Below are 27,568 nucleotides of genomic sequence, written 5' to 3'. Positions count from 1 at the left end.
CTTTTTGCACTTTTGGTTAGAGCCTGTAAGTAAGCAGTTCACTGTAAGGTCTACCAACACCTGTCGTATTGGCGCGCGTGACAAATAAACTTTGATTTGATTATTTACGGTTTTACACGTGGGTTACTACACAGAACTTAACCCTTTGTATAAGATATTCTCAAATTAAAATAGTCCAGTCATTTATATTATAACAAAAAAAAATATTCTGCATTATTTTAAGTAATCATGTGACAACTAAAAAAAATGTTGAGCCGACTTCTGGTAGCATAGCTTTCGTGTATTCACCCACGTGGCTGTGGAGATTGACAGGACAATGTCACAGCATGTCAGCGTCTGCATGTTTCTTCCCAGATCTGTACTTAAAGTCGAAGTGGAAGTCAGCCAACTCCCCGACCCAGCAGTGACCTACTGCATTGAGTCTTGTTGTGCTCAGAACATAGGTCAATGGGTAGTAGTCTGTAAAGGTAGGTAGATGGTTACTAAACATGTCAAAGATCGCCTACTTCAGCGCTAAAAACTCAAGTTAGCTAGAATGGTCTTTTTTCTCTGCTGGAGTTAGCGTTCTGGACCCATACCCCATTACACAGTTTCCCGTTCTAATGTTGGTCAAGCACAGCCTGAAAAAGAGCTCCACCAACAGGTGGTGGTCTCGAAAGAGCTGCCGGTTTAGATTATAGATAGGACAATTGTCCTAGAGTCCCAGTAAGAGAACCGATAATGATCAGCAGGAGACCCGAGATAAAATTCACACTTTGCCACACTCACTTCGTCGTGGAAGTGGTTCTCTGTTCTGTATAGAGAACAGAAATAGAGTGCATGAATTACACAGTGCACAGTCTGTTATGGCTATGCATAACAGTACCACTAGAATGAATAATAACTGTATAGTAAATAGTATTGTGATATGGCATAAATAGCTACATATGTAAACAGGAAATTGCACATAGCCTACCGCTATTAGCTACCAATGTATAGCCTAACACAACACACGATAGAACCGTATATATACACACAGTATGGTCAGGGTCCACTAAGACTATAGTATACAGTATAGTATGAGCAATTGGTGTAATAGCTAGGGCTAGTGGGCTAACATGCTACATAGCAGTAATGGTAGCATATTACACAAGAGGGCTAGCATAGTATTCAATAGACCAGTATATACACAATAGCAGCTCGCAGTAGTATGCTAAGCTACTGTTGCGAGGCTAGCATGTAAAAAATAATGTGGCCATGAGGGCTGCCATCAGCCGGATCATTTTGTCCCCCCCACATTCTGAAATAGCATTTTTGCCCCTCCCAGTCTTATCGATGGAATGTGATAAGGGAACAGTGTGCTTTAGAACCAGGCCTGTTTCACTGACCTCTGTCAGCTGACTTGATCAGCAGAGTTGCCCATAGCAACAGAATGTTTCAGGCAGGGGAGAACGACTGCCCCCGCTCATTGAAGCCACTGAAGTGAATGGAAAAATGGCAATTTAAAAAAATGGTTTCAAAGACAATCATGGTACTAGTAATTGTTTCTAATACACCAGATGTACACGGAGTATACCAAACATTAGGAGCACCTTCCTAATATTGAGTTTGCACCCCTCACTTTTGCCCTCAGAACAGCCTCAATTCGTCAGGGGGCATGGACTCTTCAAAGTATTGAACGTGATCTACAGGGATGCTGGCCCATGTACACTCCAATCCTTCCCACAATAGTGTCAAGTTGGCTGGATTTCCTTTGGGTGGTGGACCATTCTTGATACACACAGGAAACTGTTGAGCGTTATTAACCCAGCGGTGGTTGAGTTCTTGAGACAAACCGATGCGCCTGACACCTACTATCATACCCAGTTGAAAGGCACTTACAGCTTTTGTCTTGCCCGTTCACCCTCTGAAATACACAATCCATGTCTCAAGGCTTAAAATGCCTTCTTTAACCTGTATCCTCCCCTTCATCTACACTGATTGAAGTGGATTTTAAAAGTGACATCAATAAGGGATCATAGATGTCACCTGGATTCACCTGGTCAGTCCGTCATGGAAAGAAAAGGTGTTCTACATTTTTTTGTATACTCATTGTATGTCCTTAAACCGATCTTTAAAAAAAACAATGGCCCACAGAAGAAGTTAAGGAGAATGTAGGTGCTAATGTCAGCCAGCAGTCTGCCTTTTACATTTCAGTCATTTAGCTGATGCTCTTATCCAGAGCGACTTACAGTTAGTGCATTCATCTTAAGATAGCTAGGTGGGACAACCACATATCACGGGAATGGAAAGTACATTTTTCCTCAATAAAATAGCCATCGGTAGAGTCAGAGCTAGAAATGGAGGGGGTGGGGGTTGGGGGGAATCAAGTGCAAGTGCTGGTTCAGGGATGGTCTCCAGAGATGGTCTGGAGAAGGGAGGGGATGGGGTAGAGCGGGCATGTTGTTAACAGACTTCATTGAGTCTTCACATAGGAATTAATCATGTCACGTGATCAATGGCTTTGTCCATTCATATATACGGTCATTGGTTCCAGGAGCAAAGGTGTGAAAGTTGGGGGTGCAGAGCTCTGTAAACAATGGAAAGTCCATCCTCCCAGTACCTCTGCTTGTGTAAAGTGTCACAGAGCTTGTGTCTTTGAATGGAGGCTAAGAGAGGGGATTTTCTACAAAGCCACCCCAAAATGTATGAAGTACATTTTTAAATGTCAAGAAAATCCTTGTGAGTCGCAGCCTTGTGTCATCTTCGCCGCCCGTGATGTCTGACGCTTGTAAGCCCTGTCACCCTGTGTCTCCACCCTTTCAGTGGCATGGATGGAGCGGGCAGTGAGGGATGACCTGCTCACAGTATCTTCTGCTGCTAGGTCCAGGAAAGACCGTAAACGCTCAGGTGCCCGACTGAGACACTGGCTAGCGAGTCAGCTTGGGCATCAGGTCCAAGCCAAGCAGGTCTGCAAGGGCAGAAGGTCATCTAGGGACCAGCACTGGAGTTAAATCCAGTGATGGCTGATCTAGAAGAGACACTATCTGCAGTGTGGGTTGGGGTGCTGGCTCGAACACCAGTGGCTGCAGGTCTGGTTGGCAACAGAAGTGCTATGCTATTTGGCTAGCAGCCACACAAGTAAATGAGCTTACAATAAAAAAGCAAGGACTTCTTTGCAAAAAATGATGCATGACCATCATATTTGTAATGATTATCATAGAAAGAATGCAGCCAGCTACATTTCCTCATGTTTTTCTCTAAGTTAATCTTGCATTTTACCAGAGAAAAGTACCAGAGAAATGTAGCTACACAGTCAGAGTGCTGTCTGCTGATTATAATGCAATTCTGGAATGAGTGGAGAAGTGCATCTGAAGCACAAAATTAGTCTGATGCAAAGCATTTTTGATCTGCCTTTACAAAGAGCAGCAAGATGCACTATATATACAAAAGTATGTGGACACCTCTACAAATTAGTGGATTCAGCTATTTCAGACACACAGCTTGCAATCTTCATAGACAAACATTGGCAGTAGAATGGCCTTACTGAAGAGCTCAGTGACTTTCAACGTGGTACTGTCATAGGATGCTACCTTTCCAACAAGTCAGTTGGTCAAATTTCTGCTATGCTAGAGCTGCCCAGGTCAACTGTAAGTGCTGTTTTTGTGAAGTGTAAATGTCTAGGAGCAACAACGGCTCAGCCGCAAAGAGGTAGGCCACACAAGCTCACAGAATTGGATTGCCGAGTGATGAAGCGCGTAAAAATGGAAACACGTTTTCTGTAGGGATGAATCACGCTTCACCATCTGGCAGTCCTACCTGCCCGAATACGTAGTGCCAACCTTAAAGTTTGGTGGAGGAGGAATAATGGTCTGGGGCTGTTTTTCATGGTTTGGGCTAGGCCCTTTAGTTCCAGTGAAGGGAAATCTTAATGCTACAGCATACAATGACATTCTAGACGATTCTGTGCTTCCGACTTTGCGGCAACAGTTTGCTGTTTCAGCATGACAATGCCCCTGTGCACAAAGCAAGGTCCATACAGAAATGGTTTGTCAGGACCTCCCGAGTGGTGCAGTGGTCTAAGGCACTGTATCGCAGTGCTTGAGGCGTCACTACAGCCCAGGGTTCAATACCAAGCTGTGTTACAGCTGGCCGTGACCTATGAGGCGGCACACAGTTGTCTGGGTTAGGGGAGAGTTTGGCCGTCTGGGATTTCCTTGACTCATCACACCCTAGCGACTCCTCAGGTTATCTCAGGTCGTAAATTTCTGCCGGAGACTCTCTCCCCCTGGCCATGCAGTATGGAGAGCGTTTCACAGTAGAACAAAGGAACTTCTACTATATCACAGAATTTGAGAACTGAACAATATCCATATTTTGGAGAATGTGTAAATGGTCTAGGTCTGAGTCAGACCGAAACTATATGTCTGGTTTTGACATTCTGATCTTGTGAGACAGACAATGTTAATACATTCAGAGAAGCCACTGCTATGTTCCTGTTGCCAACTTATGTCTGCAATTGCATTAATAAAGGTTTTTGATTGATTTCCATTAAGATATTGTCTGAATGCTAATTTCACCAATGAGCCAATGATTGACAAGGACCAAGGAACGAACCCAAACAGACGCCAGCCGTATCCATTACAACAGACACTATCAGGAGCGGCCACCATGAGTAGCCAGAGACTCAGATGAACTGACTCTCCAGCAGACGGACTGACGATTCCAGAGAAGACAACGACATATTGGGTAAATATATTGATTGCAATTATTTCCACATGAGCAAGCGTTCATGTGCAAAGGATTAGAATTTCAATGACTATAATTATCCACTGTGTGTAGTGATCCATTTTGTCTGTCCCGCTCTCAGTCCACACCCCCTTCCCTTTGTCCACCAAGCCGTCATATTGGCTTAGCCCACTAGGGAATCTTCCCTATCATTTGTTAGTAACCAATATCTACTGTTTGTTTAGGCATTTCTGTGATCATTTAGTTAGTAAATACATGATTAGGCCAATTGGTGCATGGATGATTTACAGTAAATGCTGGGTTCATGCAGATAACCAACAATTTATTACGTTCGGAATGAGACTGATGTGAGGTAAGGAATAATTCATTAATAGAAGACTAATTTATCATTATATATCTGAAGAGTTATATTCGGAAAATTATAACTTTTTCTTGCAAATTTATTTGCAAATGGTGGAAAATAAGTATTTGGTCACCTACAAACAAGCAAGAATTCTGGCTCTCACAGACCTGTAACTTCTTTAAGAGGCTCCTCTGTCCTCCACACGTTACCTGTATTAATGGCACCTGTTTGAACTTGTTATCAGTATAAAAGACACCTGTCCACAACCTCAAACAGTCACACTCCAAACTCCACTATGGCCAAGACCAAAGAGCTGTCAAAGGACACCAGAAACAACATTGTAGACCTGCACCAGGCTGGGAAGACTGAATCTGCAATAGGTAAGCAGCTTGGTTTGGAGAAATCAACTGTGGGAGCAATTATTAGGAAATGGAAGACATACAAGACCACTGATAACCTCCCTCGATCTGGGGCTCCACGCAAGATCTCACCCAGTAGGGTCAAAATGATCACAAGAACGGTGAGCAAAAATCCCAGAACCACACGGGGGGACCTAGTGAATGACCTGCAGAGAGCTAGGACCAAAGTAACAAATCCTACCATCAGTAACACACTACGCCGCTAGGGACTCAAATCCTGCAGTGCCAGACGTGTCCCCCTGCTTAAGCCAGTACATGTCGAGGCCCGTCTGAAGTTTGCTAGAGAGCATTTGGATGATCCAGACGAAGATTGGGAGAATGTCATATGGTCAGATGAAACCAAAATATAACTTTTTGGTTAACTCAACTCGTTGTGTTTGGAGGACAAAGAATGCTGAGTTGCATCCAAAGAACACCATACCTACTGTGAAGCATGGGGGTGGAAACATCATGCTTTGGGGCTGTTTTTCTGCAAAGGGACCAGGACGACTGATCCGTGTAAAGGAAAGAATGAATGGGGCCATGTATCGTGAGATTTTGAGTGAAAACCTCCTTCCATCAGCAAGGGCATTGAAGATGAAACGTGGCTGGGTCTTTCAGCATGACAATGATCCCAAACACACCGCCCGGGCAACGAAGGAGTGGCTTCGTAGGAAACATTTCAAGGTCCTGGAGTGGCCTAGCCAGTCTCCAGATCTCAACCCCATAGAAAATCTTTGGAGGGATTTGAAAGTCCGTGTTGCCCAGCAACAGCCCCAAAACATCACTGCTATAGACGAGATCTGCATGGAGGAATGGGCCAAAATACCAGCAAGTGTGTGAAAACCTTGTGAAGACTTACAGAAGATTTTTGACCTCTGTCATTGCCAACAATGGGTATATAACAAGGTAATAACTTTTGTTATTGACCAAATACTTATTTTCCACCATAATTTGCAAATAAATTCATTAGAATGTGATTTTCTGGATTGTTTTTTCTCATTTTGTCTGTCTTAGTTGAAGTGTACCTATGATGAAAATTCCAGGCCTCATCTTTTTAAGTGGGAGAACTTGCACAATTGGTGGCTGACTAAATACTTTTTTGACCCACTGTATGTGTGTGTTTTTTCCCCCACATTCTTCTCTTCTCCTTATTATTTGGGCGGTAGGTAGCCTAGTGGTCAGATCGAATCCCTGAGCTGACAAGGTAAACATCTGTCATTCTGCCCTTGAACAAGGCAGGTACTGAACAAGGCACTGTTCCTAGGCTGTCGTTAAAAATAAGAATTTGTTCTTAACTGACTTGCCTATTCAAATAAAGGTAAAAAAAAAGATGTTAAAGTTGATCCGTTTTCCACCCATCCAGTAGGTGGAGGCATGCACCTCTAACGTTGTTTGTGGACCGCCATAATACCATAGAAGAAGTGTCCACGATCATGGGTGGGTCTGAGGACAGGAAGAGAGGACTGGAGGAAGTGCGATGTTATGCCTTCACTTCAATGGCGTTTAGTATAAACCTAAGTCCCCGGAATACAAGCCAACTGGAATTTCTTAAATCTACTTTATCGGTTGAGAATCTTGAAAGAGTGGGAGTTCAGAGATCGAATCCCACAAAAGTGAAAAGGAACAACCTGGGTTGACAGGTGTGGGGAAGGCTTCAGAGCCTCACCCCAAATGAACAGGGGAATGCCCAAGATGAATCTGGCCCAGTGGGAGTCCGTTATGTGGAGAAAGTGGAGCCATGTCTTCTGGCTGACCAAATTTGGGTTATTGGGCTGGGTGAATTTTCTGTGCGTCTTCCACCCAGAAGGAGCGGGCGCTCTGCTTCATAGGACAAGAGCGGTCTTGCTTTTCTCTCCGGAGCAGAGCACCGCTGAAAGGAGTGATTTTGGGGGTGGCTTTGAGTGTGAAGATGAATCAACTGAAGTTGAGGATCCCTGGTGTCTGTGATGCATGCCGTTTGGTGAAACGCAGGCCTGGTGGTGAGCACGAGACTGAGGAGACCCTGTCTATCCTTTTGAGTTTTGATATTGACTGTTTGCCTGATAAAGTCATGCTAGGATATATGAGCTATCCCGTGATAGCGTTTGTTCCGAAGCCACTTTGATGTTTCAGGTGCCAAGGTTTTGGTCAGAGACAAAGGAGTGTGTAGTTTGAAGAAAAAGTAGTGAGTTTCAATTGTGGGGGAGCCAATGTTAGCAAAGTTGGTTTCTTGGCGAAGTAGTGGAATAAGGGGCGTGTTTTGATGTTATAGTTGCAGGGTTATGGGTGGTGCAATTTATATTTCCCGTTCCCTTTTTTTGTTTTGTCACAATGTGTAATGCATACTCCGGGCTGAGAAGGGCAGCAATACGCCAAAAAGCATCTAGTCTGTCGGAAATTCACACAAAAGGAGAAGTGTCCACGTAGTACGCACGACGTGTTGTGCGTGGAATATTACCAGGCAGCTTAATGCATTTGGGAACAAACGTTCATCTTTAAAGCACCTCTGATGCTATAATTAACAATTCGTTGGTTGTATGAGAGTTTGAAAGTGAAGTTTCTTTTTTTTTTTAACAAGAAATCAAGAACACGTTCACTTGTTCTAAAAGATGGCTTCGTCTGATGGAAACAAAAACACGGAACCATGGGGCGGTTTTGATGACAACATTATCCAGGTAACTTAACGTTACTATGCTAGGTATAGCTATCCAAGAAAATGCTTAATATGCATCGACTTATTTGATTACATCACTGTACATCGGACTTTAGTGTTGCCAAACGATATTTTACTCTGCGGTACATATCATCCTACTGAAAATGGGCACTTGTCCCACAATGTTGTGGTAGTTAACTAGCCCAATAATGGACCTGCTAAATTAACCTTAGTCCTTCTGTTTAAGGCGAATTGACTCATCTAAACGTGAATCATTCTTAACCCTATTGTTGTGTTCCGGTCGAATTGGACCGATTGTAGTCTGAAGAATGTAGTTTTATTATTTTTGTTTAACTAGGCAAGTCAGTTACGAACATTCTTATTTACAATTTACAGTGGTCAACTGCCTTGTTCAGGGGCAGAACGGCAGATGTTTACCTGCTAAATCGGGGATTCGATCCAGCAAACTTTAGTTTATTGGCCTACCGCTCTAACCACTAGGCTACCTACCTACTTACTGGCCCACCGCTCTAACCACTAGGCTACCTGCCGCCCATTTAGTTCATTTAATCTGATTGTCATAAGGTTCCATGACTGTCCACATAGGGCATCTGAACACACAAAATACATTTAAGATTTTCTTAAAATTTGGGGTGTGTTTTATTTAACTTTTGTACACCTGTGGTGTTCCTGGTCAGAAATGACCGGTCATTAGAAATGAATGGGTGAGACTACAATTAGTGTATACAATTGAGTTCAGGCACCTGCCCATTCATCAGATGGACACACTTCCTCTCCCAGACCCCCACATGCATGCGTTTCACACACCTCACTCCCCTTTTTTTTTTCCATGGAAAACCCAATGGGAACCTTTCCCCAATATAATCTTTCCCTCACGGGATCCACACATGTTGGCATTCTCACAAACAATCGCAACATTGTTTCAATAATATATAGAACTTTTCTTGCAGCTCTGGTATAATTAAGCTTTTTTGAGGCCTTGCTCACAATTCGTTCTGTGGCAGCACAATGACCAAACGATACACTGTATGTGAGGCTCTTGATCATGACAATGGTGAGGAGGAGAGAGGCCAGGAAACAGGAAACTGACAGTGAAGATACATTAGGAGGAAATGTCAGAAGTTGATGACACAGAATATGATCCAGACCAAGAGACAACCGATGTGGAACAATCCAGGGATGAGGAAGAGGGCCCTGCTGAGGTTGTTACATTCTGGTCAAACAATGGGAATTTGTCCTGGTCTTCATCCCCACCTGAGAGGAGAGGTCGGCTGAAAATGTTATCAGGATGACCCCAGGGCCAACGAGATACGCCATATCCTGGGTTGATGACATAAAATCATGCTTCGAACTGTTCCTGACAGAGTCAATCAAAACCACAGTGATAAACATGACCAATTTGGAGGGGGGACGCGTTTACAAAGACAACTGAAAGGAGGTAGACCGGACAGACGTAAAAGCATACGTGGATCTCTTGATTGTGTACAGATCCAGAAACAAACCTACCACCAGTTTATGGGATGCAGAGTCTGGTCGGGCAATTATTATTTACTTTCTTAAATTGGCTTTGACAACCGTGATACAAGACCAGGCCACTTTCAACAAGACAAGCTGGCAACTATCAGAGGTTTGGCACAAGTGGGTGGAGCGCCTGCCACTCATCTATAACCCAAGTCCAGGCATCACAGTGGATGAGTGGTCGCTTTTAGGGGACGCTGCCCATTCAAACAGCACATGCCAAGCAAACCGCCTAAATATGGAATCAAGATATGGGCAGCATGTGATGCTAGGACACGTTATGCCTGGAACATGCAGGTTTACATCGGGAAACCTGGTGACGGTGTTCCCGAAAGGTACCAGGGGAAGCGGGTGGTCCTGGAAATGACTGCAGGTTTCCAGGGACACAACATAACACGTGACAATTTCTTCACCTCATGCTCTTGGTCAGGAGCTGCTCTCAATAAAAATGACCGTGGTGGGGACGGTCAGAAGGAACAAGCCTCATTTGCCTCACAACCAAGGACAGGGATTGTTTTTTCCCTCCAAGTTTGCCTTCACCGATACACAAACACTTGTGTCCTAATGCCCGAGGGAAAAAGAAGAATGTGCTCCTGATGACAACTTTGCGTAGGGATGCCGCTGTGAGTACCAGGGAGGACAGGAAGCACAACCCTGTCCTGGATTACAACAGGAACAAAGGGGGAGTTGACAACCTCGATAAGGTATGTTACTTTTTATCTTATGTTCTTTATTTTTTCTATTACCAGATTGTTTTATCTGCACCATTAAATGAAATGTTGTTTGGTGAAATGCTCATTGATTTTGTGAACAATATGGAGTCAATTCTATTCATTTCAATATGTAAATATGTTTTAGATGTGATCAATTAAAACAATGCTTTGTTGCAATTTCACGTTACTATGCAAGACATGAAGTATCACTTGTATGCATGTACTCATTTTATTCACTGATTGTTGCACTTTTGCAGGTCACTGGCACATACTCTTGTAAGAGGATGACAGCACGTTGGCCCATGGTGGTGTTCTTCAACATCCTAGACGTGTCGGTCTACAACAGGTTTGTGATGTGGATGGAGGTGAAGCCAGGGGAATTTCTTCAAGAGGATACTATTCCTAGAAGAGTTGGGGAAAGCCATGGTGGCACCCCTCATTCAAAGGCACCAACATCTTCCTCGAACACCATCCTCTGCTGGATTGGTGAGAGATATACAAAGATCAGAAGCAAGATCTCCGTCTGCCAGAGACAGAAGAGACAAAAGGGAAAAAGGTGCAATCTGTGTGCAACAAGAGTTGTCAAAACAAGCATTGTGCCGTAAATGCAGTGCATATATTTGCAAGGCACATGCATCAACCACCACGTATTGGCCAACATGTACATGAGAGCACACAAAATGGAACCACCATTGATTGTTAGTAATACGGTTATTGTTCCTGTTGTTCTTTAATGTGTTCAGATGTTAATTTTGTAATATGGTAAAGTTCTCATGTGTAGTTTTGGGCCTCTGTCCTTTCTTTACTAATAAAATCATACCGGGTCAGTTTTGACCAGGAACACAGATTATTTTATGCCGTCTTAAACATTTGAAATGGTTTCAGAACAAATGTCCTTGTTAAACTTTGATGCAAAGTAGTCTGTGATAAATAGCACAATATGTTTAATGAGTATTTGTTATAGTCAAAATAATCCATACATTCTGCTTTTAAATTTATTTTTTACAAAGAGTTATGAGCTCAGGTCAATGAGGCCTACAGGCCAAAAATAGCAAATAAAAGTTGTAATGTTCACAAGAACTTAAGTTGATAAAAAGATCTAACATAACATTAAGTGATATGTATTTATAATGGGCCGGTTATTTTGGACAGGGGACAGAATTAATTAACATGAAAAGAACACAACAGGAGGGTTAACTGCAGTACGGTTCGAGAAACACAAACAAATCCCTCTATTTCAAACGCAACAGGAGGGTTAATTGCAGTACGGTTCTAGAAACAAACAAATCCCTATATCACATCAAAATAATTTCACAAATCAAAAACACACTTACTGTAAACTGTTTTAACCAGTTTTAACAGTTTCAGCCGACAGTATTTTGGCATCAGTCTTCCATTTAATGTTAGTGTTCAGAGGCACAGACAGCTAATTGGCACATGTAGTACACTGTCTTGCGTCTGTTTTCGGAGAACAAGCACTGAAACATGAAAATATGGCTGTGTGGGAACCCTAACCCTCTAAAGGTGTGTAGTAATTTAACCTTTTAAAACTTAAAAGATTTCTTGCTGATACGTTTCCAAAACCGTACCGCAAGCGATGCGTGTTAATGTTTAGCTGAAACGTCCGGGCTCTTAAACCTCTGGTCAGAAGATACTACAGTTATCTATGAACGGGTGTAGCTAGTTAGCTAACCATAAACTGGAAGATTTATTTTGTTTCACGTGGTGACTGACTGTCAAAGGAAACGTTGACTATTTGCTCGTCAAACATCATTTCACCTACATGATATACAGTAGTTAAATCTAATAAGCCATCTTACCAGGGCACTGGGTCAGCAGTGATTGACATGGAGAACATGGATGACACATCGGGCTCCAGCTTTGAGGACATGGGGGAGATGCACCAGCGCATGAAGGAGGAGGAAGAAGTGGCAGAGGAGGAGGAAGCAACTGAAGAGGAGACTGGAGAGGATGGCGAGTTTCTGGGCATGAAGGGTATCAAGGGCCAGCTGGGGAGACAGGTGGCAGATGAGGTGAGATGAGATTACTTTGTGATGCTTATGATGGGCAATAACCTGTCACACACATCACATTAGTCATGAAAATGGGCTTTGCCAGAACCCAATATTCTAAGTTACATCTCAATAGCCTTGTCTGGTTAATGTTGCAGTCCCCTCCCCCCTCTTAGGTGTGGCAAGCTGGAAAGCGTCAGGCTTCCAAAGCTTTCAACCTATATGCCAACATAGATATTCTCCGGCCGTACTTTGATGTAGAGCCTATGCAAGTCAGGAACAGGTGAGAGTCGGTCACGAATGTGCTTGTAATCACAACGTGTAACTTGTAAAATAGTCTTGCGGAGTCGCATTTTAGAAGATTTCGGACATTTACTTTTTTCTACCCTAGGTTGATTGAATCAATGATACCCATCCGCATGATACATTTTCCACAGGTGAGTGGCATTTTATTTTCCCGTACTATTTTCACAGGCCGAGAGGAGATCTAAATCTAGAGGCTTTCGGCGCTTACCTGGCCAATTAAAAGGAAATATTAAATGTTTTCCCTGCTCCTATTTTCCAACTATAGAAGATTGCTGGGGAGCTGTATGGGCCCATGATGCTGGTGTTCACACTGGTGGCCATCCTCCTGCATGGAATGAAGACATCAGGAACAGTTATTGTAAGAGAGCTCAACTTAAACAGTCTTCGTAAATGCATGTTAATATACAGTATGTATAGATTACCATTTCTTATGAAGCTCAGGGATACTGACGGTAGATGAATTAAAACTGGAAATGGGGGTAGCCATCAACTCAACAATTTTGACATTATGCAACCAAAAGCCATCTGTTCAGCTTTTGCTGCTCAAAAATATAAATTACTGCTCATGTAGCACTCATGTGGTTAAATGCTTATATGCAACGACACTCCAAATTGAGCTCAGGTGCATCCAATTTCCTTTGATCATCATTGAGAGGTGGATACAACTTGATTGGAGGCCACCTGTGGCCAATTCAAATGTTTGGACAGGATTGAGAAAAGAAACACACCTGTCTACATAAGTTCCCACAGTTGACAGTGCATGTCAGAGAAGAAACTAAGTCCAAGGAACTGTCCGTAGATCTCCATCGAATTGTGATAAGTGCCGTCAGAAAATATTCACACTCCTTGACTTAATCCATATTTTGTTGTGTTATAGCCTGAATTTAAAATGGGTTCAATTAAGATTTTGTGTAACTGCCTACACACAATAAATACCCCATGTCATAAAAATAGATTTTGTTTTAAACTAAGTTATTACAAATGAAAAGCTGAAATGTTTTTAGTCAATAAGTATTCAACCCCTTTGTTATGGAAAGCCTAAATAAGTTAGGGAGTAAAAATGTGCTTAACAAGTGACATAATACGTTGCATGGACTCACTATGGACAACAAAATGATTTGTTAATGACTGCCTCGTCTCTGTACCCTTCACGTAAAATTATCTGTATGATCCCTCAGTCGAGCAGTGATGCCTTTCAACGAAGGGCACCTGTTGGCAGATGGGTAAAAAAAAAAAAAAGATGACATTGAATATCCTTTTGAGCATGGTGAAATGATGAATTACACTTTGGATGGTGTAGCAATACACCCAGTCACTCAGTTGCCGGAGAGGAAGGAAACCTCTCAGGGATTTCACAATGAGTCCAATGGTGACTTTAAAACAGAGTTTAATGACTGATAAAATAACTGAGGATGGATCAACAGCATTGTAGTTACTCCACAATACTAACCAAATTGACAGAGTGAAAAGAAGGAAGCCTGTACAGAATAAAAATAATTAAAAACATGCATCCTGTTTGCAACAAGACACTAAAGTAATACTGCAAATCAATTAACCTTTTGTCCTTAATACAAAGTGTTATTTTTGGGGCCAATCCAATACATTATTGTGTACCACTCTTCACATTTCCAAGCATAGTGGTGGCTGCATCATGTTATTTATATCGTTATTTTACCAGGTAAGTTGACTGAGAACACGTTCTCATTTACAGCAACAACCTGGGGAATAGTTACAGGGGAGAGGAGGGGGATGAATGAGCCAAATGTAAGCTGGGGATGATTAGGTGACCATGATGGTATGAAGGACAGCTTGGGAATTTAGCCAGGACACCGGGGTTAACGCCTCTACTCTTACGATAAGTACCATGGGATCTTTAGTGACCTCAGAGAGTCAGGACACCCATGTAACATCCCATCTGAAAGACAAGACAGCACCCTACACAGGGCAGTGTCATTACCCTGGTGCATTGGGATATTTTTTAGACCAGAGGAAAGAGTGCCTCCTACTGGCCCTCCAACCCCACTTCCAGCAGCATCTGGTCTCCCATCCAGGAACTGACCAGGACAAACCCTGCTTAGCTTCAGAAGCAAGCTAAGCAGTGGGATGCAGGGTGGTATGCTGCTGGCATGCTTGTAATGGTTAAGGACTGTGTAGATGTTCAGGATAACAAAAGAAATGGAATGGAGCTAAGCACAGGCAAAATTCTAGAGGAAAAACTGGTTGTCTTCTTTCCACCAGACACTGGGAGATGAATTCACCTTTCAGCAGGACAGTAACCTAAAACACAAGGTCAAGTCTACACTGGAGTTGCTTACCAAGAGGACATTGAATGTGCCTGAGTGGCCTAGTTAGTTTTGACTTAAATTGTCTTGAAAAAAAGAAAACATCTGTCTAGCAACGATCAACAACAAAACCAACTTGACAGAGCTTGACGAATTTAGAAAAAAAATTGCAAATATTGTACACTCCAGGTGTGCAATGCTCTTAGAGACTTACCCAGAAATACTCACAGCTGTCATCGCTGCCAAAGGTGATTCTACAAAGTATTGACTCATGGGTGTGAATACTTATGTAAATTATGTATTTCTATGTAATTTTCAATAAAGTTGCACAAATTTCAAAAGCGTGTTTTCACTTGATCATTTTGGGGTATTGTGTGTAGATGGATGAGAAAAAAAACATTTAATAAATTTTGAATAAAGGCTGTAAAATAAGTCAAGGGGTATGAATACTTTCTGAAGGCACTGTATGTTGTCTATCTGACCTTGATTATGCCTAATACATTGTTCTTCCTCCCTGGACAGAGAGAGGGTACTCTGATGGGCACAGCCATAGGGACATGCTTTGGTTACTGGCTGGGAGTTTCCTCCTTCATATACTTCCTGGCATATCTGTGCAATGCCCAGATCACCATGCTCCAGACCCTGTCTCTGCTGGTGAGTCAACAATGACCATCCCTCCCCTCACAGCATCCCCGTGTAATCAGTCTGTTATAAATGCAGTGTGAAATCTCACTGTCTGTTCTACTATGTGCCCCCAACAGGGTTATGGTCTTTTCGGACACTGCGTGGTTCTCTTTGTCACCTACAACGTCCACTTCCACTCCCTGTTCTACATCCTGTGGCTGGTCGTAGGAGGGCTCTCCACACTGCGGATGGTAAATAAGCAGGTCAATTAATCCCAAGAGCCCCTTGACACTTAGACACTTGCTGACGTTCACACTGGGCACGTTTGAGTGGTCAGGCTAAAGCAACCAACTAGACAAAAGTCGAGGAGCGGAGTCGGGGGAGGTGCAACCGCGACAGCTGAAAGACAAACACTATTGTGGTTTTCCAACAGCAAGGCTCAGATCAACATGGCAGTGTTGCCTTTGGTTAGATTTTTTTTCTTTATAAAATGTTGAAATAAACATGTCTCCAACCCCCATATTACATCTATAAACTGAAATCCTGTGTGCACGTTATACAATCAATTAGTGGGAGAGAGCCTCAAATAACACATTCAGAAAGTATTCATACCCCTTGACTTATTCCACATTTTGTTGTTTTACAGCCCGAATTCAAAATGGATTAAATATATTTTTGTCTCACCCATCTACTACAGTCGTGGCCAAAAGTTTTATGAATGACACAAATATTAATTTTCACAAAGTTTGCTGCTTCGGTGTCTTTAGATATTTTTGTCAGATTTTATTGACAATTACATGAAGTTGATGCAAAGAGTCAATATTTGCAGTGTTGACCCTTCTTTTTCAAGACCTCTGCAATCCGCCCTGGCATGCTGTCAATTAACTTCTGGGCCACATCCTGACTGATGGCAGCCCATTCTTGCATAATCAATGCTTGGAGTTTGTCAGAATTTGTGGGGTTTTGTTTGTCCACCCGCCTCTTGAGGATTGACCACAATGGGATTAAGGTCTGGGGAGTTTCCTGGCCATGGACCCAAAATATCGATGTTTTGTTCCCCGAGCCACTTAGTTATCACTTTTGCCTTATGGCAAGGTGCTCCATCATGCTGGAAAAGGCATTGTTCATCACCAAACTGTTCCTGGATGGTTGGGAGAAGTTGCTATCAGAGGATGTGTTGGTACCATTCTTTATTCATGGCTGTATTCTTAGGCAAAATTGTTAGTGAGCCCACTCCCTTGGCTGAGAAGCAACCCCACACATGAATGGTCTCAGGATGCTTTACTGTTGGCATGACACAGGACTGATGGCAGCGTTCACCTTGTCTTCTCCGGACAGGCCTTTTCCGGATGCCCCAAACAATCGGAAAAGGGATTCATCAGAGAAAATGACTTTACCCCAGTCCTCAGCAGTCCAATCACTGTACCCTTTGCAGAATATCAGTCTGTCCCTGATATTTTTTCTGGAGAGAAGTGGCTTCTTTGCTGCCCTTCTTGAGACCAGGCCATCCTCCAAAAGTATTCGCCTCACTGTGCGTGCAGATGCACTCACACCTGCCTGCTGCCATTCCTGAGCAAGCTCTGTACTGGTGGTGCCCCGATCCCGCAGCTGAATCAACTTTAGGAGACGGTCCTGGCGCTTGCTGGACTTTATTGGGCGCCCTGAAGCCTTCTTCACAACAATTGAACCACTCTCCTTGAAGTTCTTGATGATCCGATAAATGGTTGATTTAGGTGCAATCTTACTGGCAGCAATATCCTTGCCTGTGAAGCAATGATGACAGCACGTGTTTCCTTGCAGGTAACCATGGTTGACAGAGGAAGAACAATGATTCCAAGCACCACCCTCCTTTTGAAGCTTCCAGTCTGTTATTCGAACTCAATCAGCATGACAGAGTGATCTCCAGCCTTGTCAAAACTCACACCTGTGTTAACGAGAGAATCACTGACATGTTGTCAGCTGGTCCTTTTGTGGCAGGGCTGAAATGCAGTGGAAATGTTTTTGGGGATTCAGTTAATTTTCCTGGCAAAGAGGGACTTTGCAATTAATTGCAATTCATCTGATCACTCTTCATAACATTCTGGAGTATATGCAAATTGCCATCATACAAACTGAGCCAGCAGACTTTGTGAAAATGTATATTTGTGTCATTCTCAAAACGTGTGGCCACGACTGTACACACAATACCCCATAAAGACTAAGTGAAAACATGTTTGAGATTTTGCTTAAAATTGATTGAAAATGAAATACAGAAATCTCATTTACATAAGTATTCACACCCATGAGTCAATACCTAGAAGCACCTTTGGCAGCAATTACAGCTGTGAATCTCATAGGAAGTCTCTAAGTGCTTTCCACACCTGGATTGTGCAACATTTGTCCATTATTATTTTCAAAATGATTCAAGCACTGTCAAATTTGTTGTTGATCATGACTAGACAACCATTTTCAGGTCTTGCCATAGATTTTTATGTAGATTTAAGGCAAAACTGTGACTCGGCCACTCAGGAACATTCACCTCCTTGGTAAGCAACTCCAGTGTAGATTTGGCCTTGTGTTTTCGGTTATTGTCCTGCTGAAAGGTGAATTCATCTCCCAGTCTCTGTTGGAAATTAGACTGAACCAGGCTTTCCTCTGGGATTTTGCCTGTGCTTAGCTCCATTCCATTAATCTTTTTATCTTTAACTCCCCAGTCCTTAACAATTACAATCATACCCGTAACGTGATGCAGCCACCACTATGCTAGAAAATATGGAGAGTGGTACTCGGTAATGTGTTGTATTGGATTTGCCCCTTACATAACACTTTGTACTCAGGACAAAAAGTGAATTGTTTGCCACATTCTTTGAGTATTACTTTAGTGCCTTGTTGCAAACAGGTTCAGTACATGTTTCCTTCTTTTCACTCTGCCTATTAAGTTAGTATTGTGGAGTACCTACAATGTTTTTGATTCATCCTCAGTTTTCTCCTATCACAGCCATTAATGGTTTTAAAGTTTGTAATGGTTTTAAAGTCACCATTGGTCTCATGGTGAAATCCTTGAGCGGTTTCCTTCCTCTCCGGCAACTGAGTTAGGAAGGACACCTTTATTTTTGTAGTGACTGGGTGTATTGATACACCATCCGAAGTGTAATTAATAACTTCGCCATGCTCAAAGGTCCCTGGTCTTTGTGTTTGAATCTGTGTTTGAAATGCAATGCTCGACTGAGGGACCTTACAGATAATTGTATGTGTAGGGTACAGAGCTGAGGTAGTCATTCAAAAATGGTGTTAAACACGATTGCACAGAGTGAGTCCATACAACTTATTATGTGACTTGTTAAGCACATTTTTACTCCTTAACTTAACTGAGCCTGCCATAACAAAGGAGTTGAATACTTATTGATGTTAAAACATTATTCAATGTTTTGAAAAATATAATTCCACTTTGACATTATGGGGTATTATTTGGAGGCCAGTGAAAAAAATACATCTAAATTTAATCAATTTTATATTCAGGCTGTAACACAACAAAATGAGTCAAGGAGTGTGAATACTTTCTGAAGGCACAGTATGACCACTGTATAGGCTTACATGAATCGTTTTCAGTCATGTCTTTGGTCAAGTTTGCATGGGTCAAACAAAAACACCGTAATGACTGGTTGACAGTAGAGCCTTCTACAATGCAGGGGATGGCTGCAGGATGAAGTTGGCGAAGAGCAACTGCAGAAACTTGCAGTAGACTGGAGTCAACTTCATGACCTTTGATCACGTGATTTTTGTACATTTCATGCAGTCGACATGTAGATGCAAGTCGGGGCAATTTTTATCCCCATAATGCAACAAACGTTGCAAAAACTGTATCTTCTTGAACGTGCCCACTATGTCAGTCTGTCCCACTTGCTCACATTATCCCTTGCTCTCGTTCTCTCTCAGGTGGCTGCTCTCATCTCTCGGACCGTGGGACCGACCCCGCGACTCGTCCTCTGTGGAACACTGGGTGCTCTGCATATGCTCTTTCTGCTCTACCTGCACTTCGCTTATCACAAGATTGTTGAAGGTAAGATTCCTCACTAAGCAAACCAGGGCCCGTATTCATAAAGCGTCTCAGAGTAGGGGTGCTGATCTGAGATCATTTTTGACTTTTAAATTACAACGAATAAAGAGTGGACCTGATCCTAGATCAGCGCTCCTACTTTGAGACTCTTAATGGATTCAGGCGTAGAGGTGTAACTTCCCTACACACAATACCCCATAATGACAAAGTGGATGTTTTGAAAAAAAATATTTACAAACTCATTAAAAATGAAAAGCTGAAATGTTTAGAGTCAAGTATTCAACCCCTTTGTTACCTTAAGGCAAGCCGAAATAAGCTTAGGAGTAAAAATGTGCTTAACAAGTCACATAATAAGTCACTCTGTGTGCAATAATAAATAGTGTTTAAGATGATTTTTTTATGACTACCTCATTTCTGTACCCCCAACATACAATTATCGATAATGTCCCTCAGTCAAGCAGTGAATTTCAAAACCAGATTCAACCACAAAGACCAGGGAGGTTTTCCAATGCCTTGCAAAGAAGGGCAGCTATTGGTAGATAGGTAAAAAAAAAAAAGCAAGGTGAAGTTACTAATTACTGCTTTTATAAGAGAGAACTGAGGATGGGTCAACAATATTGTAGTTACTCTACAATACTAACCTAATTGACAGAGTGAAAAGAAGGAAGCCTGTACAGAATACAAATATTCCAAAACATGAATCCTGTTTGCAAGGCACTAAAATAATACTGCAACAAATGTGGCAGAGAAAGTCTGTTTGGGGTCAAATCCAATACAACACATTACTGAGTACCATGCTCCAAATCTTCACGCATAGTGGGGGCTGCATCATGTTATTGGTATGCTTGTAATTGTTAAGGACTGGGGAGTTTTTCAGGATAAAAAAAGAAATGGAATGACCAAATCTACACTGGAGTTGCTTACCAAGAAGACAGTGAATGTTCCTGAGTGTCCGAGTTACAGTTTTGACAGAGATTGAATAATCTTTTTTTTTGTAATAATGGGCAAATGTTGCACAATCCAGGTGTGGAAAATTCTTAGAGACTTACCCAGAAAGACTCACAGATGTAATCGCTGCAAAGTATTGACTCAGGGGGGTGAATGCTTATGTCAATTGCAAACATTTCTAAAAACATTTTCACTTTGTCAGTATGGGGTAATGTGTGCAGATGGGTGTGATTTTTTTTTGTTGAGTAAGTGAAGGGGTGTGAATACTTTTTGAAGGAATTGTACTACCCAAAGTGTGTGCAATTAGGACACTATAGTTTTGTTGTTTTTCATATTGTATGTGACCCAGGATCGAGCGATCTCTCGCTATATATGTAATATATATACAGTACCAGTCAAAGGTTTGGACACACCTACTCATTCAAGGGTTTTCCTTTATTTGGACTATTTTCTATATTGTAGAATAATAGTAAAGACATTAAAACTATGAAATAACACATGGAATCATGTAGTAAACAATTTTTAAAATTTTTATTTTAAATTTGAGATTCTTCAAACTAGCCACCCTTTGCCTTGATGACAACTTTGCACTCTCTCAACCATTTTCATGAGGTAGTCACTAGGAATGCATTTCAATTAACAGGTGTGCATTGTTAAAAGTTAATTTGTGGAATTTCTTTCCCTCATTTGAGACAGTTGTTGTGACAACGTAGGGTTGGTATACAGAAGATGGCCAAGTCCATGTTATGGCAAGAACAGCTCAAATAAGTAAAGAGAAATGACAGTTACTACATTATTCCATCGTTTTGATGTCTTCACTATTATTTGACAATGTAGAAAATAGTAAAAATAAAGAAAAACCCTTGAATGAGTAAGTGCTTCCAAACGTTTGACTGGTACTGTGTGTGTGTGTGTGTGTGTGTGTGTGTGTGTGTGTGTGTGTGTGTGTGTGTGTGTGTGTGTGTGTGTGTGTGTGTGTGTGTGTGTGTGTGTGTGTGTGTGTGTGTGTAATAAAATGAGGTCATCCACAAAAGTATTTCATTGCAGTGGACATACGTCTTTCAGAGTAACGAAAGCCAATAATGTGAACCCAGGTAATTGAGTTGACTCCCCTGGTCCAATTTTAAACATATTTTAATTGCTTCTATTCAAAGACCCTCCAAGGTATATTCTTAAACTGGGTCTTGAATTTCTGTATGATTAAAGAAATAAGTTGGACATTTTGTTTAAAAAAATGTTGTCTGAAGGTATCCTGGACACATTGGAAGGCCCCAACATGCCCCCCATCCAGAGAGTGGCTAGAGATTTGCCTGTGGTGGCCACCGCTGCTATGAATGCTGTGAATGCCACAGTGAAGACCTTTGGTGTTATCCTGCAGTCACAGTGATGGTGTGTCCAACATCAAAGACGATACCACAGGCTCATGAGCCTGAATTCCACAGTGGTGGTGTTGTGTAGGTAATACAGACTGAAGTGAAGGACAAAGACCATTATGGTGGCTGGTTATAGTTGACATTTGACCTTCATCATTAAACATGAACATTGTCTCAGTAAACACATCGCCATCGGTTCACAACAACTCTTACAACTTTCATTCTCCATGGGAAATGACATGCTTACCCTAGTTGTTTATATTGTATCTAATCAAAAGAACTAAATGATGGAGTGAGGTGTTATGCTGGTGCTGTAACTCTTTTCAAATGACAGCAAATTGCCTTTTCATAGGGGTCTTGTATTTGTTAAAGCAGCATGAGTGCACTAAGATTCCCAGCTGTTTGCATTTGTACTCACGTTAAGACTAATTCATCTCCAACTCGACACTTTCTCACCTCTTGTAGGCTTTGTTACACGGGTTACGGCGATAACATCAATGGATGTTTTAACATGCTAGACGTTCAATGGGAGGAAGGTTCTATAGGAATGTGTGGTGCCTTCTATTGTTTTTCGAAGGAATTATTATTATCATGTATGATATGGGGTAAATTAGAGTTTAATATCTTGTTTTACACAATGCACATCCATTGTCTGTCATTTTAATAACCTAACCAGAAAAAAATAACGTAAAATGCAGTTGACATGTCATATGAGATATGTAATAGTGCGTTATCTTATGAATATTGTTCCTTCTAAGCAGCTTTTGTTTTGTGCATTATTTGTACTTCCTAACAACATTGTTTTTGGGTGGGATGCAAGGTGACCTCTTTTTTAAAAATTTTACATGTGAAAATGTATTTATAGGGTTATTGTACAGAAAGATACAATGGAAATAAACTTTATCGACCTAAGACACGTCATTTAACACTGACCCTGGGAAGGAAACAGCCAGGTCACCCGTGATGCAAGTCAATATTTAATGTCCAGGCAGGTCTGAGGACGTCAAGGAGATGAGGAAAACGGCCACTAGGGGTAACTGTGAGCGTTGTTACCTTAAAGTATGTTTTGGTATGGTGTTGAGGATGGGCGTAAGCATCTGCCTCTGAATCCAGAGGTTGTCGGTTCAAATCCAGTGATAGAAAGTTATGTTTGTTTTAAACCGATCCTTAACCCTTTGGAGTTAATGCCTAAACTGGATAGTTTCAAGTTTGAATAGTATAATGGTTACTGTAGAGTAGACAATATATGTCTCTCCTGGGAGAGCCACGTAGATAGTGGCTGATCAGCTGTGGAGAATTGTGTATGAACTGATTTTTTGGAGAGATTGTTACCTGTATAGACAAGCAAAGGTCAGGTTCACCATGGAGATGAGCAAAAGAAGAATGCGACAGAGTGCAATCTGCAGTGGCTACAAAACACCAATGTGGACTGGCCAGTATTTGTTCCAGTCAGTAGAGAAATGGCCTCCTTCAAGAAGATTACAGTTCAGCCTGAGAAACAACCCTCTCTATCATCCAGCTGACCCTTAAGCAGTTCTTCAGGGACACGTGGCATCTTTCAGTCATGAAGTTCTCACTCACAGCTCTACATGAGAGCATGGTGGATGGCAAAATTGTGGCCTTCATGAAGAATGATTTAGATGTTTATCAGAAGAGCAGGTTTTTCTGATAGGCATCTAAAACGTTTGCTGACACAGTGCCTGGAGCACGGAGGAGAGCAGAAGTGTGAGTGTGGGGACAAGGTCCTGCCAAAGCACTCAGACCCCAATGTTCAGGTTGACCCCCTGTGACCAATACCTAGTTAATGTCAGACCACACCTGGAGACAACACCGATAGGCCTACATTTCTCATTTGAATACATCAAATCAAATGCTATTGGTCACCTAAACATATTTAGCTTGTGTTCCAAGCTCCAACAGTGCAGTAGTATCTAACAACACACACAAATCTAAAAGAATGGAATTAAGAAATATATACAGTACCAGTCAAAAGTTTGGACACACCTACTCATTCAAGTGTTTTTCTTTATTTTTGCTAATTTATACACTGTAGAATAATAGTGAAGACATTAAAACTATGAAATAACACTTGGAATCATGTATTAACCAAAAAGTGTTAAACAAATCAAAATATATTTGCCTAGCCACCTTGATGACAGATTTGCACACTCATTCCAGGTGAGGTAATATAATAATAATAATATATGCCATTTAGCTGACGCTTTTATCCAAAGCGACTTACAGCGACTTACAGTCATGTGTGCATACATTCTACGTATGGGTGGTCCCGGGAATCGAACCCACTACCCTGGCGTTACAAGCGCCATGCTCTACCAACTGAGCCACAGAAGGACCACTCTCTGGAGAGCCCTGCGGTTGCGGGCGGTGCAGTTGCCGTACCAGGTGGTTATACAACCTGACAGAATGCTCTCAATTGTGCATTTGTAAAAGTTTGTGAGGGTCTTACGGGCCAAGCTGAATTTCTTCAGCCTTTTGAGGTTGAAGAGGTGCTTTTCTTCACCACACTGTCTGTGTGGGAGGTCCATTTGAGCTTGTCAGTGATATGTACGCCGAGGAACTTGAAGCTTTCACCTTCTCCACTGCGGTCCCATCGATGTGGATAGCGGGGTGCTCCTTCTGCTGTTTCCTGAAGTCTACGATCAACCTCCTTTGTTTTGTTGATGTTGAGGGAGAGGTTATTTTCCTGGCATCTCTGCCACATCCCTCACCTCCACCCTGTAGGATGTCTCATCATTGTTGTTCATCCGATAATCAGGCCTACTACTTTTGCGTCGTCTGCAAACTTGATGAAAGGACTTAAACACTGCCCTGCCTTGTGTTTTACAGTACTCTGTCAGTGGAGAAATTCAATTCTATGTTTGACTGTGGAATGTATAAATACAGTGGGGCAAAAAAGTATTTACTCAGCCACCAATTGTGCAAGTTCTCCCACTTAAAGATGAGAGGCCTGTAATTTTCATCATAGGTACACTTCAACTATTACAGACAAAATGAGAAAAAAAATCCAGAAAATCACATTGTAGGATTTTTTTATGAATTTATTTGCAAATTATGGTGGAAAATAAGTATTTGATCAATAACAAAAGTTTATCTCAATACTTTGTTATATACCCTTTGTTGGCAATGACAGAGGTCAAACGTTTTCTGTAAGTCTTCAAGGTTTCCACACACTGTTGCTGGTATTTTGGCCCATTCCTTCCATGCAGATCTCCTCTAGAGAAATGATGTTTTGGGGCTGTTGCTGGGCAACACGGACTTTCAACTCCCTCCAAAGATTTTCTATGGGGTTGAGATCTGGAGACTGGCTAGGCCACTCCAGGACCTTGAAATGCTTCCTACGAAGCCATTCCTTCGTTGCCCGGGCGGTGTGTTTGGGATCATTGTCATGCTGAGAGACCCAGCCACGTTTCATCTTCAATGCCCTTGCTGATGGAAGGAGGTTTTCACTCAAAATCTCACGATACATGGCCCCATTCACTCTTTCCTTTACACCGATCAGTCGTCCTGGTCCCTTTGGAGAAAAACAGCCCCAAAGCATGATGTTTCCACCCCCATGCTTCACAGTAGGTATGGTGTTCTTTGGATGCAACTCAGCATTCTTTGTCCTCCAAACACGACAAGTTGAGTTTTTACCAAAAAGTTATATTTTGGTTTCATCTGACCATATGACATTCTCCCAATCTTCTTCTGGATCATCCAAATGCTCTCTAGCAAACTTCAGATGGGCCTGGACATGTACTGCAGGATTTGAGTCCCTGGCGTAGTGTGTTACTGATGGTAGGCTTTGTTACTTTGGTCCCAGCTCTCTGCAGGTCATTCACTAGGTCCCCCCGTGTGGTTCTGGAATTTTTGCTCACCGTACTTGTGATCATTTTGACCCCACGGGGTGAGATCTTGCATGGAGCCCCAGATCGAGGGAGATCATCAGTGGTCTTGTATGTCTTCCATTTCCTAATAATTGCTCCCACAGTGGATTTCTTCAAACCAAGCTGCTTACCTATTGCAGATTCCCAGCCTGGTGCAGGTCTACAATTTTGTTTCTGGCTTCCTTTGACAGCTCTTTGGTCTTGGCCATAGTGGAGTTTGGAGTGTGACTGTTTGAGGTTGTGGACAGGTGTCTTTTATACTGATAACAAGTTCAAACAGGTGCCATTAATACAGGTAACGTGTGGAGGACAGAGGAGCCTCTTAAAGAAGTTGTTACAGGTCTGTGAGAGCCAGAAATATTGCTTGTTTGTAGGTGACCAAATACTTATTTTCCACCACAATTTGCAAATAAATTCATTAAAAAATCCTACAATGTGATTTTTCTGGATTTTTTTATTCCAATTTTGTCTGTCATAGTTGAAGTGTACCTATGATGAAAATTACAGGCCGCTGTCATCTTTTTAAGTGGGCGAACTTGCACAATTGGTGGCTGACTAAATACTTTCTTGCCCCACTGTAAATGGGTTATGGCAAGGTGAATTATTTCCGACATTGAACAATGGAGACTTGGATGCAGCACAGCCATGCCCTCCATGGGGAGCTGTAGGATGTGGCTCTGCAAGGAGACATGAGAGAGGCACAGTGGGAGGGTCTCAATACTCAGCTTCCACAACCTCAACCTGGGTGACTATCAATGAGGCAGCAATTCGACCATGAAGGCCTTCTTATTTATTAATCCATTGAATATATATACACTGCTCAAAAAAATAAAGGGAACACTTAAACAACACAATGTAACTCCAAGTCAATCACACTTCTGTGAAATCAAACTGTCCACTTAGGAAGCAACACTGATTGAAAATTAATTTCACATGCTGTTGTGCAAATGGAATAGACAACAGGTGGAAATGATAGGCAATTAGCAAGACACCACCAATAAAGGAGTGGTTCTGCAGGTGGTGACCACAGACCACTTCTCAGTTCCTATGCTTCCTGGCTGATGTTTTGGTCACTTTTGAATGCTGGCGGTGCTTTCACTCTAGTGGTAGCTTCAGACGGAGTCTTACAACCCACACAAGTGGCTCAGGTAGTGCAGCTCATCCAGGATGGCACATCAATGCGAGATGTGGCAAGAAGGTTTGCTGTGTCTGTCAGTGTAGTGTCCAGAGCATGGAGGCGCTACCAGGAGACAGGCCAGTACATCAGGAGACGTGGAGGAGGCCGTAGGAGGGCAACAACCCAGCTGCAGGACCGCTACCTCCACCTTTGTGCAAGGAGAAGCAGGAGGAGCACTGCCAGAGCCCTGCAAAATGACCTCCAGCAGGCCACAAATGTGCATGTGTCTGCTCAAACGGTCAGTAACAGACTCCATGAGGGTGGTATGAGGGCCCGACGTCCACAGGTGGGGGTTGTGCTTACAGTCCAACATCGTGCAGGACGTTTGGCATTTGCCAGAGAACACCAAGATTGGCAAATTCGCCACTGGCGCCCTGTGCTCTTCACAGATGAAAGCAGGTTCACACTGAGCACGTGACAGAGTCTGGAGACGCCGTGGAGAACGTTCTGCTGCCTGCAACATCCTCCAGCATGACCGGTTTGGCGGTGGGTCAGTCATGGTGTGGGGTGGCATTTCTTTGGGTGGCAGCACAGCCCTCCATGTGCTCGCCAGAGGTAGCCTGACTGCCATTAGGTACTGAGATGAGA

At 42.4% G+C, this 27,568-nt stretch overlaps 2 protein-coding genes and 1 long non-coding RNA gene across 4 annotated transcripts in view; 2 read left to right on the top strand and 1 right to left on the bottom strand.

Moving 5' to 3' along the window:
* LOC118401088 (serine/threonine-protein phosphatase 2A 56 kDa regulatory subunit delta isoform-like) overlaps positions 1-27,568 on the bottom strand; it is a 633,889-nt gene that overhangs the window by 322,901 nt on the left and 283,420 nt on the right. The gene's annotated exons all lie outside the window — the stretch shown is intronic.
* Positions 6,920-22,828, top strand: LOC118401170 (protein YIPF3-like). Of its 2 annotated transcripts, none has more exons than XM_035798463.1 (9): positions 6,920-8,105; positions 12,159-12,368; positions 12,524-12,630; positions 12,739-12,784; positions 12,919-13,011; positions 15,458-15,589; positions 15,697-15,822; positions 19,475-19,598; positions 21,791-22,828. In XM_035798463.1, the coding sequence occupies exons 1-9, from the start codon at positions 8,040-8,042 to the stop codon at positions 21,928-21,930; spliced, it is 1,044 nt and encodes a 347-aa protein (XP_035654356.1). In that variant the 5' UTR covers positions 6,920-8,039; the 3' UTR covers positions 21,931-22,828. The 2 variants fall into 2 exon arrangements, with proteins under 2 accessions (XP_035654356.1, XP_035654366.1); XM_035798473.1 differs by having other exon boundaries at positions 6,925-8,105; positions 15,697-15,810.
* Positions 8,112-11,182, top strand: LOC118401195 (uncharacterized). The gene is made up of 2 exons (XR_004829196.2): positions 8,112-10,326; positions 10,593-11,182. It is a non-coding gene; the product is annotated as an uncharacterized LOC118401195 (long non-coding RNA).

Source organism: Oncorhynchus keta, chromosome 2 (assembly GCF_023373465.1).
Source record: "Oncorhynchus keta strain PuntledgeMale-10-30-2019 chromosome 2, Oket_V2, whole genome shotgun sequence".
NCBI classification, from domain to species: Eukaryota; Metazoa; Chordata; class Actinopteri; order Salmoniformes; family Salmonidae; genus Oncorhynchus; species Oncorhynchus keta.
The sequence above is the reverse complement of the archived record's forward strand: the minus strand, read 5'-3'. Positions and strand labels throughout refer to the sequence as shown.